Source organism: Barbatula barbatula (assembly GCF_947034865.1).
Source record: "Barbatula barbatula genome assembly, chromosome: 14".
In the NCBI taxonomy this organism is placed as follows: Eukaryota; Metazoa; Chordata; class Actinopteri; order Cypriniformes; family Nemacheilidae; genus Barbatula; species Barbatula barbatula.
In genome coordinates this window covers 22,919,298-22,936,298 of record NC_136777.1, presented here as the reverse complement: position 1 = coordinate 22,936,298, position 17,001 = coordinate 22,919,298, and the positions used below count along the sequence as shown (strand labels likewise).

General features: G+C 47.1%; 1 protein-coding gene across 1 annotated transcript in view; it reads right to left on the bottom strand.

Annotated features, from left to right (window-relative positions):
• The window catches only part of heatr5b (HEAT repeat containing 5B), a 45,203-nt gene that overhangs the window by 13,422 nt on the left and 14,780 nt on the right, over positions 1-17,001 (bottom strand). The window contains exons 15-26 of the mRNA XM_079472698.1: positions 16,602-16,765; positions 16,348-16,523; positions 5,292-5,397; positions 4,149-4,339; positions 3,213-3,372; positions 2,924-3,113; positions 2,594-2,763; positions 2,349-2,496; positions 2,080-2,259; positions 1,550-1,810; positions 395-576; positions 166-234 (exon numbers count right to left, since the gene is read on the bottom strand). Coding sequence (XP_079328824.1) covers positions 166-234; positions 395-576; positions 1,550-1,810; positions 2,080-2,259; positions 2,349-2,496; positions 2,594-2,763; positions 2,924-3,113; positions 3,213-3,372; positions 4,149-4,339; positions 5,292-5,397; positions 16,348-16,523; positions 16,602-16,765 — 1,997 coding nt within the window. The remainder of the gene's footprint in view (positions 1-165; positions 235-394; positions 577-1,549; positions 1,811-2,079; positions 2,260-2,348; positions 2,497-2,593; positions 2,764-2,923; positions 3,114-3,212; positions 3,373-4,148; positions 4,340-5,291; positions 5,398-16,347; positions 16,524-16,601; positions 16,766-17,001) is intronic.

Sequence of the window (17,001 nt, the reverse complement as noted above, 5' to 3'; positions counted from 1 at the left end):
ATTTCATATTTCATCTAAGAACAAACACTCATGTTTAAGTTAACACAAAACAGCAAACTGGACGTTGGTGGAATATATCGGAATGATTGTGTTTGAAGCTTTGTGAATAAACACATGTCGCGATCATGTTGGACAGGAGTAGGACAGGCTGGTATGAAAGTTCACCTGACAGGCTTTGGCTGTGATGTCCGAGGGTGTATCAGGAGAAAATGCTGGCCGCAGTGCCGCACCGACCTGGGAACAAAAACAACATTATTACAAATGCACAGAATCTTAAATCTAATGATAGAGACTCTTTATCAACATACCAACAAGTATCAAGAATATGAAAAAAGACGATTTCACATATAAAAGGAGCGAATTCATTGGAATGAGTGAGCGTATCAAGACTAACGTTGGCCTGGTACTGCTCCAGTATGACATGACCGGGGAACTCTGGTTCAGGCACAGCTGCAAACTTCTTAATGATGACCTCCAGAGCCTGCAGACCGGCCATACGCAGCTGGTTACTGTGATCCGTCGCAGCCATGAAAGCCATGCGAATCAAATCACACAGGTGCAGCACCAGAAAATCACCTGGAGACCAAACAGCACACAAATAGGTTTTCTGTATCTTAGCCAAACTTTCAGGGATTGGCGCAAAACTTGGTATATGGCATCATAGCATGTCCATGAGGTTACATACGGTTTCAGAACAGCACCACCAAATGATCTAGAGATATAAATATGGATTTATACTTTACTTTGAAGCATACCCAATTGTCCTTGGACGCCTATTGTGGGCGTCACCTATTTAGAAGTATATACCTAAATTCGGTATTGTACAAACACATTTTTGCACTTATATTGTGTTCTTTACCTATGTTTTTAGATCTACTTTACAAAAATTCAGAAAATGTCCATATATATTTCCTTTGTGCCTTTTTGGGCTTGACCACGTAATTGCTGCTTGTAGCTATATTGAATATTTATATTTTATTTTAGATTAATTCTATTAAATAAAATGTAAACTACTTGATAGATATTGAAGTCTACTGGAAGTTAAGTTTGGGCCACATACAGTGTGTTTATTTTGCTGCCACTGAAACTGTCTATACCAAGATAGAAAACAGAATACCACTGCAAAATTATGACATTACTTAAAGCTAAGACGACCTCAAAAACAAATTTAGTTCATGTCACTTTTCATTTTCAAATATACAGTACATCACTCCTTTTCGTTATTAACTTTCATTTGACAGACACCAAAACCAAGATAACCTATATAACAGGCTCAGAATCTGAAAAGTATCTGACAGTCCTAAGCATCATCTGTGGTCTATATTGTCTGAATAAATAAATGTGTCCAATGGTGTGACAGCAAAAATTGAGGAAGGAAATAACAATGAAGATAAATCTCTCTTACGCTGTTTTATTTTATAGGCTAAATATAAATATTAATCATAAAAAATAATATATCATTAATAGTTATGTGATGTACGGTATATTTGGCACCTACCCATATGCAGCACACAAAGAAAGCATTATCAAGATTTACAGTGATTTTTACCTGCAGGGTTCTTAGCCTTGGCAACGCGGGCGGCCAACAGGTCGAAGTGAGCTTTGTCTGCATTTTCACACAGATGAATGATTCGACACAAACAGTCGGCAGCAAATACACGTGTCACCCAGCGAGGGGCTACGGAGGGTTTGGATTTGTCATCTTGACCCAGTGTTGTGAACATGATGTCATCATCCATCTCGCCCTTCTTCTCAGAGTCTTCATCCTCCTCCTTACGTCTGCCATCAGACGCAACAGTTCCACCAACCTCTGTGACAACACAGAAACAACTTCAGAACATGACCAACTCTCACTGCTGACTGGGACACTTTTATTGGGAGTACGCTGTGGATCTCCAGATTTTAAAGACTGTGTCAACTGCAGCATTGAAAGAGACAGTTGTGTGCGTGATCCTTGAGGTCTTTCAGACGTCTGGCCATCCTCTCACAGACAGGACACAGAGTATAAAACTAAATATAATCTCTTTAGTCATGAACATGAGGTGTTGACCTCCTTACACAGCGGACGGATTGTGTCACCTGTGGTAGCCGCCAGCACATCTTTGCAGAGTTTTAGCCAGTGAGGAAGTTTCTCCACAGCCAGAGAGGAGAGCATGTGACCCAGCGTGTCATGAATGTCTGAACACAACTTCTTGTCCGTCTCACGGTCCAGCATTCCAAACAGAACCCCTTCTAAGCCTGTCTCTGTGATGTTCAGATCTGAAAGGAAAATCACGAACAACTTAGCACTACAGTGTTGCTAACACTGTTGCTGGGGGAGTAACAGTACACAAGCCACAGTTACGTACTGATGTTTGTGTTGTCTTTGCCGTCACCAGCTCTTCTGGCCAGACTCATGGCGTATTCGCAGACCTCTGCCGCCTCTCGCTGCGCTAACTGCCTGAGACACGCCACAGCAGCACGTCGTAGCAGCAGATGAGAGCTGCACAGGTGCACCTGCACAAACACACATGTCCAGCAGTCAAGACCAGCGTATTCATTGACAAAAGTAGAGCAGAAAGAGATACGCAGTGATACGAATGTAACGTCATACACAGAGACTGGGCACCAGGCTGGATAGGTTGACGTGACGTGGGGCGAACATATGCAGCTGCTGCAGACAGGAAATGGCAGCTGCCTGAACCAGCGAATCAGAGTGATCCTGCATGATGGCACAGCCCACCAGACATGAGGAACGAATGGTAGAAGTACTGCCACTGTTACCTGGGGAACAAAGCAAACCAGACTGAGCACAGCTCTCACTGCTGAACTAAATCAAGAACCAATGATGTTTCTCTGAGGATGACAGGGATGCTGAAAGTAATGACACAATGATGCTGGTCTTCCTCTGAGAGAATGTGGAATATCAGGCAGTGCAGGTTACCCTGCAGTTCTGGGCCCACAGTGGTGATGAGCGCCCCGAGACAGCGGCCCAGACACTGATGCACCTCGGTGTGTGACGGAGGGACGGTCAGCAGCAGAGTCAGCACCAGAGACAGGGTGGGCTCCACATAACCCCGATACATGGGCCCGCTGGAGTCCACAATGAGAGCCAGAGAGTGCAGGGCCCACGTCTGAAAGAAGAAGGCATGAATGCTTAGGATAAAAGTGTCTGCTAAATGACTAAATGACCATTTGTGCTGAGCCTCACGATCCTCCTGCCGACCACTCACCTGCACCTCGTGACACGTAGCATCTTGAGCCAGGGCCAGCAGGATGCTCACGCTGGTCTTCAGGTGCTGACCCGAGCCGATGCCACCCACGTACCGGTGCAGACAGCCTAAAGCCAGAGAGTGACCCGTCCTGGACACCACGTCACGTGCCGACTTCAGCCTGTGCACATTAACATGATTAGATTAAATAAGATAATATCACGCAGACATGCAAGCCTTTGCTCTGTTGCTGTGTCAGGCATAAGTTATCCTCCAATGATAAATAACTGTTGCTGTAGTCTTTAGGAGCTGGGTTTTTTCAAGAATTTTACATGTTATAATGGAGCAAACATTTTAGGAGTAATTCCAAAAGCGCAAAAGAGGGTATGAACGCCACATAATTTCCCCACGTGAACACAACGAAAAATGCCCCCTTGAGTGGCAAAAAACACTATTACAATATCAGCAAACCCGATTCTGTGCAACATTTCAGGGTCCAAGGACACCTGGTTCCTCGTAGGGATCACTGCAGAGTCAAACTGCTTTTAATTTCAGCAAATAATTGCATTTTAGTCCTGGTCTCGTAATTTCCCTTTTGCCACTCAAAGGAGCGTGTCCAGGAGAGTTCACGTGGGAAAGTAACGGCAATGCATAATCTCCATTCATCACTTGAATCACATGTGAATAGAAATGTTTTAACGGTTTTAGAACAAACAGTCTCAATTCATTCAAGCGATACATCACAATCAAATATAATGCTGGACAACGTTAAAAACGTTCTGTTAAACAGTCTGAAATTAATAAACCAGAATCATCATCCCAAACCACACTTGCTTGTTTCGTGGGTGATCATTCGTGTGATAAATAACGTCATTTAACTACGAACAACACACATGGAAGAGATGTGATGTCACACTTGATTAGTAGGCAGTGTTCAGGAATGACAACTGATGTTACTTGTCAAAGCTGTGCTGTGCCATCCTGGCGATGAAAGAAGCTTCTCCTACGACCTGAGCCATTCTTCCCAGAGCTTCTCCAGCAGCACAGCGCAGGATCGGGTTTGGGTTGTCCAAGGCTCCCATCACCAGCGCCAGTGCAGACTTCCGTACCTCCTCTGGGCCGAGGCTGCTCTTGTTTTCAGCCAGACCCTGTACACACACAGCAAACAAAAAAGTGATCAAGATGAAACGCGGGCAGGGTTTTTGTACAACCAAAGCTTTATATGATTGGGGTGGGATTTATGAGACCGCCGTGCTTTCGATGGCAGCAGGAAAGAGTGAGCAGAGTCTGTGCACTCTCTCCATCTCCAAACTAAGGTGCAAAACAAAACGTTGCCTTTTTTCCCCGATAAAAGGTTCTGCACATGCACATTACATGAACCACACTTTTATTCAACAGAAAAATGCAGCGCTGAAGTGTTTTCCGTGTGAACTTCAATCTTTTCCTAACACAACAATTAATTTTAATAAACGGTAAAAACGTATCAAACACTGAACTCAAGAGGCCAACTGTCTGAATCCATCAAATCAGTCACTCAAAACACAAGTGTGTTTAGGCCATTAAGCAAGAGTACTTTGTAAGATTTAGTTGAAATAATCCAAAATATTTACTGTTTATTTATATGAAAATGTTCAGTAAATTACCTATAAAATAATTTAGTTTGGACAGAAGAGAGGTGAAACAAGAACAAATCACAAGTTGCTGTTAGCTAGCTGCTGATTTTGAAAATAAGAACAGCTATTAAAAGTATGGGATGGGAATTAACAGTATGCCTTTTAGTGCCCTGTGATACTGACACGATTATATATCAAAATAATCATCAAGTCTGGCAAATGAAAATCAATGAAGGCCTGTGGAAAAATGACAGAGGAAAGAGGATAGTCACATTATTTTATAGCCAATATAGAACTTGGAAAAGGTTATAAAATGTTTATTTTATTTTGGAATTATTGTCAGTATTGGGCTTGCAGTTCAAGAGTAGAGTATACTTTTAACTGTGGATGACCATGTTTTTCAGCCAACGTCAATACCATATTTAACCCAGGAAAAACCCTGCGAACATGCAGTGACAGATGTGTGATCTGAAGGTGTGTATGAAACCTTGAGGGCGCTCAGCACAGCGGTGAAAATGTTCAGCTGGACAGCCTGTTGACGGACTCCTTTAGCTTGTTTAATGCACTCAGCAAAGTGATCCAGCATTTGCAATCTTGAACACACAAAAGAGAATGAAGAAATGTCCAGGTTACAAATTATGTAACTATATGTAACTTTGTAACTATTATCTGTAATAACATAAGTAATCCTGCCATCCATGGGCTTCTGGGTACAACATTTGTACAAGACTAGATGCCATTTCTTGCATGTTTACAACAAAAACAAACAAAAATATAATTTCTGATGACAATCAAAAGAAACCAAGAAGAACTATTAATACTTGGCAAATTTCAACCAAGCAAAGAGGTCATCCCAGAGTTTTATAGAAAATTTGCATAAATAAAACAAATGTTTACTAATGTTCTTAAACCATATTTTACATCTCTGCTCTGTGAAATTAACACCCAAGGTCATTCGATTACCCGCAAATGAATCAAGCCAGCAGGAACAGATTTCAACATCAAAACATACAATTTCGGAGTACAAATGATATTATATTTTACACAAAAATGGTAATACATAAGGAATTTTCCAACCCAATCCATAATATGCACAATGGACCAGACACCATTGTCCATCAGGGCTTGAAAAAACACAGATTTCCCCTCAATAAGGATTCACTTATTATTCCTAACTGTGTGGATAAAGTCCAATATAATAATACACGTCTATGAAAATTTACACTTTAACTTTGATGGCTCAAAATCACACCTTAAAAGAAAATCAATGCCCCCCAAAAATCTAAAGGATGTAGAAGAAAGGCAAAAACAAACAGAGTGCTCATTTCCAAGGAAAGCTTGGAGCCACCTCAACTTAAGGGTACCATTCATAACATCCAATTCCATTACGTTCAACCCTCCCTCACTGATCGGCTTTATTACTGAATTGCAACATCAGTAATAAGCTCAGCAAATTCCTCAGTGATGAGCCAAAAATCTATTTGAGAATTAGAGGATCCATTAGGTTTGCCCCTTGAAAACAGACTTGTGTTAGGATGCTTGACCCTCCATTGACTCCTCTGGGAATTTAAATGGCAAAACTCCTGAATACATTTATTGAAATGGTGGTTTGTATAACTAGAAGGCAATACTTCACTGGAACTCACAGTGAATACGGCGAAAATATCACTGAACAGTCAGTGATGAGAACTGGAGAATTAGCTTGCTACACAAAAACAGTCTCTCAAATAACTGCATTTCCCTTTTTCAGAATTTTCATCATCCTAAAGAACTTCATCAATTAAAGAACTTTAAACCCCAATGTTATCAACCCTTCACTGGCTACACATTAAGTATCGTATTGACTTTAAAGTTCTTTTAATCACTTATAAAGCCTTAAAGGGTTTAGCCCCTACCTACCTAACAGAGCTTCTATCACACTACAACCCATCACGCTCTCTAAGATCACAAAACTCTTTTGATAACACCTAGAATAACTAAATCCACCAAAGGGGGTCGAGCTTTCTCATACGTAGCACGTAAACTCTGGAATAACCTTCCTGATATTATTCCAGGATCAGACACACTCGCCCAATTTAAATCTAGATTAAAGACGCATCTGTTTAGCAAAGCATTTACTTAATTCAAAATATGCTAAATAAACCACCAGGAGAAGCTGACATTAGATATTATTTACTAGAATAATTTAACTTATTATATAAAACACCATGTACTGCGTTTTACCTGTTTTGTGGTTTAAGGTTTCTATTTTCCCCTGTAAAGCTGCTTTGGAACAATGCAAAGTGCTATATAAATACAATTTAAAAAAGAAATTCCCTCAATAAAAGCAAAGGGACCCCGAGAGTATGCCACTTTCCCCTTCAGTCGGTCTCTCGACGTTGTGAGAGACTGACTGGGGTTTGATCTTGAGAACCTACCTTCTCCGAGATAATTAATTATAAAACGCCAATGGGCTTGGCGAATGGCAAGCGCACGCCAGTCTCCGCCCCGTGCATACGGGTATAAAGGAAGATGGCGGCGGTCATTCACTTACCCTTTTTGTTCTTCGGAACCTGTGTGCTTTGTATATGCAACGCACCTTACTCGACTTCGAGAAACTTTTCCTGCTGGATTTACGACGCGGAGCAGCGGACTTCTCCTCTCGTGGACTTCCCCTGGGCGTTTCGGCAGAAGGCTACAGACCCTTAGAGGTAAGTCCCTCCGGCTACGAATATGTCTCGTAGCTGTGTCCTCGGATGCGGCAGACTCATCCCGGAGTCAGACGGCCATGATACCTGCGTCACTTGCTTGGGGCTCAAGCATGCTGAGGTAGGTTTCACTGATTCGGCATGTCCAGCGTGTGCGGACATGGCAATCAGGGTGTTGCGGTCACGGTTGGCTACGTTCTTTTCGAGCGCTGCCACCACCCCGTCTGCTTCCCAGGCGTCTTCAGCCGCTGTTTCGGCACGGTTGATCGCTTTGGCGAGCGGCGGGGGTGATTCGGGGATTCCTATGGATGTCGCTCCGTCAGTTACATGCTCGCGGACCATCCATACCCCGGCACGCTCACCTGGTTTGTCCCCTATGAGCGGCAGACAGCCGTCTCATAGTGGAAAGACTGCGTATAGGGATGATGACTCCATTTCTGTCGCTGCATCGGACAGCTGCCTGCTTGCATCTGATGCGGAAGACTCCTCTGATCTCCTGTCGTCAGGCAGTCGAGTGCCAGAGGAGACGGACGCAGAGATGTCGGCCATGCTCTCTCGGGCAGCCGCGTGCATCGGGTTGCAGTGTGTGGCTCCACCCTCCCCGAAACGCTCGCGGCTGGATGCATGGTTTCTGGGGTCGGGGCGTGGTCAAAAGCCGCGCCCCGCCCCGGTGCCGTTCTTCCCAGAAGTGCATGAAGAGCTCTCCAAGTCCTGGCATGCGCCCTTTTCGGCGCGTATCAGGCAGGAGGGTTTGGCGGCTGTGGCTTCCCTGGATGGAGGAGCGGCTAGAGGCTACGTCGCTTTCCCCGGGTGGAGTGTGCGGTCGCGGGCCACTTGTGCCCGCAGACAGCTGCCACTTGGAGGGGTCGACCTTGACTCCCGTCCAGAGCATGTAAGCTCTCTTCGACACTCGTGTCGAAGGCTTACAGTGCTGCTGGACAAGCCGCTTCTGCTCTCCATGCTATGGCAATCCTCCAGGTCTTTCAGGCGAAAGTCCTGAAGGATTTGGATGGCGGGAAGCCCGACCCAACTCGCATGAGTGAGTTGCGCACTGCCACAGACCTCGCGCTACGGGCGACGAAGGCCACGGCGGGCGCCCTGGGTCGGTCGATGTCCACAATGGTGGTCCAGGAAAGGCATCTGTGGCTCAACCTTGCGCAGATGAGCGACGCCCAGAAGGCTCGTCTTCTAGACGCGCCCATCTCGCAAGCCGGGCTGTTTGGTGATACCGTGGAGGACATAGCGCAGCAGTTCTCCGCGGTTCAGAAGCAGACCGAGGCGATCAAGCAGATCCTGCCGCGCCGCGACGTGGCCACCAGCATGTCGTCAAGTTCTCGGCCGCAGTCTGTTTCCCAACAGCCCCGCCCTTCCGTGGTGGCACCTCCGGTTCCAGGACCCTCCCATAGGACGACCCGCCAGAGACGTCGAGCCCCGCGGAAGAAGGCATCCCCCGTCAGCAGTCCACCAAGAGCTCTGCTAAGCGGCCCTGACGGGACGAACCTGGGGGAAGTTTCATTGGGTCCGATCCCGGCCTTTCCAACGCTGGATCGGGGAAGGACGCTGCCTGCCGCGTCTCCATCAAGTCCGGGCCCTTTTCAGGGCCCGGCACCCACTTACTCACGAAAAGAGATATTTCCCCTGGGTTTTCCTCCACGGCACTCTCGTCCAGATGGTGTCTTGGATGGACCGGGCCGCCGACCGCAATCTCCCCCGGATGTTGCCTCAGGCCGCCTGAAGCAGGTAAACATACAGAGCCGTCATCCTCCCGGGGGGTCCCCCCTGTGCGAGGTGACCGCACTGTCAGCCACCGAACCAGCCTTCCCCGGCACGGTGAAGCAGATTGTCCCTCTGATCCCGATGTTGCGGTTCTTGGGCGCTTGGCAGCGCACCAGCCCGTCACACTCGATAGAGAGGACAGTCCGTCTCGGTTACTCGATCCAATTCGCCAGGCGCCCCCCAAGTTTCGGGGCATTCTGTACACCTCGGTGCGAGGAGAGAATGCTTCCGTGCTTCGGGAGGTGGTAGCCGCCCTTCTGGCGAAGGGTGCGGTCGAACCCGTCCCTATAACCGAGATGTCGTCCGGATTTTACAGCCCGTACTTCATCGTGCCCAAAAAGGGCGGGGGGCTGCGGCCCATTTTGGATCTGCGTCCCCTGAACAAGCACCTGCACAGGCTGCCGTTCAGAATGCTGACGCAGAGACGCATCTGGGGCTCGGTACGTCACCAGGATTGGTTCGTGGCAATCGACCTGAAGGACGCGTACTTTCACGTCTCTATTCTCCCCCGACACCGGCCGTTCCTACGGTTCGCGTTCGAGGGAAGGGCGTATCAGTACAGGGTCCTGCCATTCGGTCTGGCCCTGTCTCCACGGGTTTTTTCCAAACTAGTGGAGGCTGCCTTAGCTCCTGTCAGGGAGCAAGGCGTGCGAGTGCTAAACTATCTCGACGACTGGCTTATCTTGGCACACTCGCGAGATGTGTTGTGCACGCACAGGGACCTTGTGCTTCGGCACTTAGACCGTCTAGGCCTCCGGGTCAACCAGGAGAAGAGCAAGCTCTCCCCCGCGCAGAGCACCTCTTACCTGGGGCTGGAACTAGACTCTGTCCGTATGACAGCACGTCTCACCAACGAGCGTGCACAGTCAGTGCTGCGCTGTCTGAGGTTGATCAGTCAGCATCCCTCGACATCGCTGAAGAACTTTCAGAGGCTCCTGGGGCACATGGCGTCCTCGACGGGGGTAATCCCTCTCGGGTTGATGCACATGCGGCCGCTTCAGCACTGGCTACAGAGTCGGGTTCCCTGCACGGCGTGGCACGCCGGCACCAGGCGGATTACGGTAACGCCGCAGTGCCTTCGCTCTCTCTTACCCTGGTCCCGCTCGGACAGGTTTCGAGGCGTGTCGTAGTAACGACAGACGCCTCCCTGCAAGGGTGGGGTGCGGTGTGCAACGGGCACGCAGTATCAGGTCACTGGACGGGTCCCCGACTGCGGTGGCATATCAACTGCCTAGAGTTGCTAGCAGTACATCTGGCACTGAGGAGGCTCCAGCCCCTCGTGCAGGACAAACACATGCTAGTCCGGTCGGACAGCACGACTGCTGTGGCGTACATCAATCACCAGGGCGGCATACGCTCACGGCAGTTGTCGCAACTCGCCCGACGCCTCCTCCTCTGGAGTCAGCAGGTGACGAAGTCCCTGCGGGCCACGTTTCTCCCGGGCTACCTGATCCAGACAGCCGATGCGCTCTCTCGTCAAGGCACTCCCCGGTGTTTGCCTGCCCGTACTCCACCCATTGCCCGCTCTGGTACTCCCTGACCGAGGGTCCCCTCGGCACAGATGCCCTAGCACACAGCTGGCCGCGGGACAAGCGGAAGTACGCCTTCCCCCCAGTGAGCCTCCTTGCACAGGTCCTGTGCAAGGTCAGGGAAGAGGGGCATCAGGTTCTGGTAGTGGCGCCATACTGGCCCAACCAGACCTGGCTCTCGGATCTGGTAGATCTGACGACGGCCCCCCCCTGGCCCATTCCCCTGTCGAAGGACCTGTTGTCGCAGGGGAAGGGCACGGTTTGGCACCCCAACCCAGGCCTCTGGAAACTCCATGCCTGGCCCCTGGACGGGACGAGGAGACCCTAAGGGGCTTGTCGGTAGCGGTCCGGGAGACTGTTCTGCAGGCTAGAGCCCCTGCCACTAGGCGGTTGTACGCCTATAAGTGGCGCCTCTTTTCGTCCTGGTGTTCTCCCCGGGAGGAGAAACCACGGAATTGCCCGATCGGGTCGGTGCTGGCCTTTTTACAGCAGAGACTTGAGAGTAATCTCTCCCCTTCCACACTGAGAGTGTATGTTGCGGCCATTGCCGTACATCACAATCTCGTGGAGGGTAAGTCTCTCGGTCAGCACGACCTGGTCACCAGGTTCCTCAAGGGCGCGAGAAGGGTGAATCCACCTCGACCGCGCTCTGTACCCTCTTGGGACCTTAACGTGGTCCTACAGGGCCTTGGTACGGCCCCGTTTGAGCCCCTCGGAGTTACCAGTCTCCCTCATCTGTCGATGAAAGCTGCACTCCTGACGGCGCTCGCCTCTATCAAGAGGGTGGGGGACCTACAGGCATTTTCCGTGTCCCAAGGGTGCCTAGAGTTCGGGCCCGGCGATTCTCACGTTGTCTTGAGACCCCGGCCCGGTTACGTGCCCAAGGTTCCCACCACTCCCTTCCGGGACCAGGTGGTGAACCTGCAGGCGCTCCCCGCAGGGGAGGAAGACCCAACCTCTAATGTGTTGTGTCCAGTACGCGCGCTGCGCCTCTATCTGGACCGCACATGGAGCCTAAGAAGCTCCGAGCAGCTCTTTGTCTGTTACGGAGGACAGCACCCGGGGGAGGCTGTCTCCAAACAGAGATTGGCGCACTGGATTGTGGATGCCATCACGGTGGCATACCAGTCCCAAGATCGCCCGTGCCCGCTTGCAGTGAGGGCCCACTCCACTCGGAGTGTGGCCTCCTCGTGGGCACTGGCACAAGGCGCCTCTCTGGCAGACATCTGCAGTGCTGCGGGTTGGGCTACGCCCAGTACCTTCGCAAGGTTTTACAATCTTCGCGTGGAACCAGTAGCAGCCCATGTCCTCAACGCCCCCGGCGTGTAGGACGGACTCCTGTTCTGGGCGTACGCCTGCGAAAGCGCCTTGACCCCTGTCCAGGTGAGACTAGTGCGTTATTTAGCCTCCCTACTTTCCCCTCTCGGGCGAAGTATAGGCATTCCATCCATCACTAAGCATTGCACTTGGTAACAGACTGAGCGGAGCCGTCTGTTAGAACCAGGTCCATTATAGGTAGAGTCTTCCCTGCTCAGGCAGACCCCTGTATTAGGACTAGTGCCCCATACGTAGTGACTCCCCTCTGGGTCGTCCCGTGTGTTGAATTCCTCACTCAGGATTTCCTGATTGGTGAATCTGTGACCTCCCCGCCGGTGGTAATCCCACCTGGATTGTCCCCCTTTTCGGGCTTACACCTTTCCGCATGATGTTCTCCCCGCCGGGGAGACCATGTTAGTATCTCCACATGTAACCTCCCCTCCAGGTAGGATGTGGCCTCCGTAACACACTCTTCTGAGAGGAGAGCAGTGTTTCCCCAGTGTTCGGCTCCGGACAGCTCCTCGCTACTAGAGGCGTACGCCACTGTCCGTGAGGCCGTCAGTAGAGGCTTCTCAGTATGACCAATACTATGTGGCTGGAAGATTACGTCTCGCGGTAGCACTCTTGTGACTCGCTAGCCCAGTCAGGGTCGCTCTGCTAGAGGTCGTGATGTCGGTGTAAGCGCTGTGGCGTTTAAGATTGATCCCCAGTCAGTCTCTCACAACGTCGAGAGACCGACTGAAGGGGAACGTCTCGGTTACGTCTGTAACCTCGGTTCCCTGATGGAGGGAACGAGACGTTGTGACTTCATGCCACAACGCTGCACCGAATCACTGCAGTGAACGTTCCAAGTTCCTCAGTACAAAGGGTAAGTGAATGACCGCCGCCATCTTCCTTTATACCCGTATGCACGGGGCGGAGACTGGCGTGCGCGTGCCATTCGCCAAGCCCATTGGCGTTTTATAATTAATTATCTCGGAGAAGGTAGGTTCTCAAGATCAAACCCCAGTCAGTCTCTCACAACGTCTCGTTCCCTCCATCAGGGAACCGAGGTTACAGACGTAACCGAGACGTTTCCTTCTGCTCGAGCTTGTTTAATGTGTGGCCAAAGCACTTGCCTTGCCTCTCTGTCCTCTTTTTTTAAGTCCTCTGCCAAATGACAGCCTGCTTCCTTGCACATGATTGATCCCTTCGATGGTGACCAAATCTGGTCTCCGTGGATTCTTTTTTTTAAATAGCATGATGATCTGGTGCGTGCAACTTCCATCTTTTCTGTCAATTCGATGAACCGTGTCAACCGCGTCTTCAATTTCCCAGGAGACACCAGGAGCAATCTTGGAAAGCAAGGACATCACCTCCACTCTGATGTTCTCATACTGTTTCTCTTTTGCATCGATCCAATTTTCCAATCCTAGATCTCAGCTCTTTATTCTCTTTTTTGAGAGCAGAGAGAACCAGTTCCATTTCAGTTGATTTCTACTTGTGAACTTTCAACTCTTCCTTAACCTCGGAAACTAATCAACTTCAGTTCTCTTCCATTTTTCTCGTGAACTCCTCCATTTTTCTTCCTACTTGTCAAATCTTTTACAGAGGGAGTAAATTGCCTCGAGGATAACCCCATTAGATATGTCTTTCTCATAATCAGGACGCGCTTTCTTCAAATTGTGGATCTTGCAAGAGGTCACAGGTCGATTATCAGCACTACAATCCTCCAAAAGACGCTTATTAGCTTCAACGCATACTTCCATCATGTTAGCATAATCATGATCATTTCTGTCACTGACCACAGCCTTTTCTTCAACTTTTCTCCCTCTGCCCGCCATCCTTAGATGACGAAGCAACTAATTTGTTAAATAATGGTTATGGAGATGTCTAAAAACACAAAAAAAAACTTTGCTAATAGTTCAACTACGTTGCTATCAAGTACACCATCTTTGTAAAACCCAACTATCAACTATCTTCCTGACAGCCAACGTGCGTTCAAAGTGAATCCGGGGTCAACAACGCATGCTCGTTAGCAAAGGCAGATTTCTCCTTTAAAGGTAACCCCATGTAAACACTGGATATATTAATTATGACCGTAAATCAAATCTTTATATCATTTTCTTACCTTAATTGTAGTCGTGGATGAGACAACCAAATACAGTGATTAGTTAAGCTAATACTTAGATTTGTATTGCAGTGTTAGACATACAATAAATATAAAATATTAAGAAAAAGCCTAGAAGTGCCTAAACTTGTAGTTTGTGTTCATATCTTAGATTTATCTTACATTGAGAGGTGATATAGAAACTCATGGCTTAAAAAAGAAGGAAAAATTGTCTGGCTTATATAACTATATATATATATATATATATACACACACACACACATGCATGTATGTGCAGTACATAACTGTATATGTGTGTAGATGCCTATGTCTTGGTAAATAAGAGCAAAGCATGCTAGGAAATGAAGGAAAATAAATCTCCTTTTGATTTTTTCAAAGACCCCCCCTGCCTGCCTTCAGCAGCTCGTGTTTTATCTCTCTTTTATAATTTTTTCAAACTAAATTCTCTTCGACGATACGACGTATGCAATACAACTGTATGGGCACTCAAGATTAATATGAGATTGGCAGAAACCACATGTGTTATCCCATCTTTAAGGCTTTTCTCTAAATCTATTTATCAACTTTAAATACTTTTTAAGACTCTGCTTTTGTTTAAAAAAATCTGAGGTTTCATTGAAGTAAAACAATTGAAAGTGGGGAAAAAAAATCACAATATGAAATAAATGTTTTTCTCCAATACACACTTGCCTCAATTATTAGCCCCCCAAAAATTGACTAAAAGATATATTGTCAAGTCATGACTTGTTGCGCAGGAGAATACATATTAATGAACTCAAAGCCCAAATCCCCTTATTCATCATCACAATGGGTAAAACCCAAGAATACAGTTCTGATGTGCAGCAAAAGATTGTTGAGCTACACAAAATAAAAAGTGGCTTAAAGGAAACAGTTAAAACAATAGAAATTCAGATTTTCAACATCAGGGCGATGATCAAGAAGTTTTTATGGACTGGAGATGTTGAAAATCTGCCTGAAAGAGGATGTGTATCTATATTGTCTTCAAAATCAAAACCTGACTATCTCTGATAGAAATCCTATAATGGGCTGTGGTTACATCTTCCATCAGCACATTGGTTCAAAACAAAAATCCACACAAAAATGACGCACTGAGCACAAATCCAAGGTCCTGCAAAAGTCAAATAAATTCAGCGAAATTTGCTGCAACATTTAGATGAAAAATATAGAGATTGACGCATATTTTCTGAATAATTTGGCCGAAGATGCGCCATGTGATGTCATCAGATCGCGCATTTCGTCACAACCTGCAGGGATACTATGGAAGCGTCTGCAACACTTACAATTTGCTAACAACATCCATTGCCATATATTTACAAAAAACTAGCCTTTGGTCTCCTTTCCTTAGTTCCGCTGAAGGCGCAAGCATTAGCCATAAAGCATTTTTGGCTAAAGGTTGCAGTGGCCTCACCGATGTGTGTGTCACGTTCTTAAACAACACACATGGAAACAACATAAAGCCATCTAATCTATGAAGAAAGCCGACATGTATATTTCAGTGTCAATGAACATTCATCACAATCAACTAAACGCTGATTTCTAAAAAAAGTATGCGTGTTTCATGGCATAAACTCATAAACTTTGCAGAGACATTTCCACAACCAAAAACGTGAAGCGGGCAAGTGGCAAGAAATTAAACGTGATTTGTTTCTTGACCTGTCAGTCAAAATGGCCTCTTTGGCGGGGCTTAAACTTAAAGCGGCCAAGGTTTCCAGACCTTCAGTATGAAACTGCTGCATAAATAATGTTTTCACAGGTTAGGCATTTAAGCCTTTTTGGCAGCAGATATCATTAGATATTTCAGCAAAATCCTGTGGGGACTGGACTTTCGCCCACTTTCAATTGTTTTATTTTAATGAAGCATTTGATTTTAGTACATTTTTTTTAATAAAATATCAAAAGGAGAAATTAAATCTTAGCTCATATTTACCAAGGGGTAAATATCAAGTGTTTGAGTCTTGTCATGTATCTTGTTCATTTTTTGAATGAAATGTTAAAACAATCGTTGAGTAAACTCAAAAATCCTCTTGCATCAAGTTTTCTCAACTATTAGTTTTTTTTACTTCTGAAAGTAGGACAAAATGAACATAATCTCTGCTCACTGACCTGTGTTTAAACGAGACGTGTGGAAAGACCACTCCAAAAAGAGCGACGGATGCATCGATGACAGATACTCCCAGCGGCAGCGGTCCGGGCACGGCTTCGCCTACAGGTACCCGCAGGTAAATGGAGGACGGGTCGTGTTCCAGAGCTCCACTGCCCGAAGCGCTGTTGGGCTGCAGCTGATCGAGACAAACGGATCATTTAAAATGGAAGCCAACAATCAATTGCTGGCTTAAAACGGCGATCAGCACTATTACCTGATCTTCAATGGACTTGTGATCTGTTTCCTGGAGCCACGAGCCCATCAATACACTGTCGTCATAATGACAGAGCGAGCGCAGAAGAGAGGTTGTGGTGTTGGCCGAGTTGTCTGTCAGCGTGAACTCTGCCACCAACTCCCTCAGCAAAGCGTTGAAACTGCCTGTCAATCATCATCAAACCATCATTAGCTTTTGTTTAGTCTTTCGGTAATGTACAGTGGGTGTAAACCACTGGTGTCAAATCCTGCACAGTTTTGCTCCAACCCTAACTAAACACACCTGATTCAGCTAATCTAGATCTTCAAGAAACTTCAAGGTATGTGTGGCTCTGTCGCATTTTCGTGGGAGTTTGGCATGTCATGTCATGTGTGTGCAGTGTTATGTCAAAATACATGCC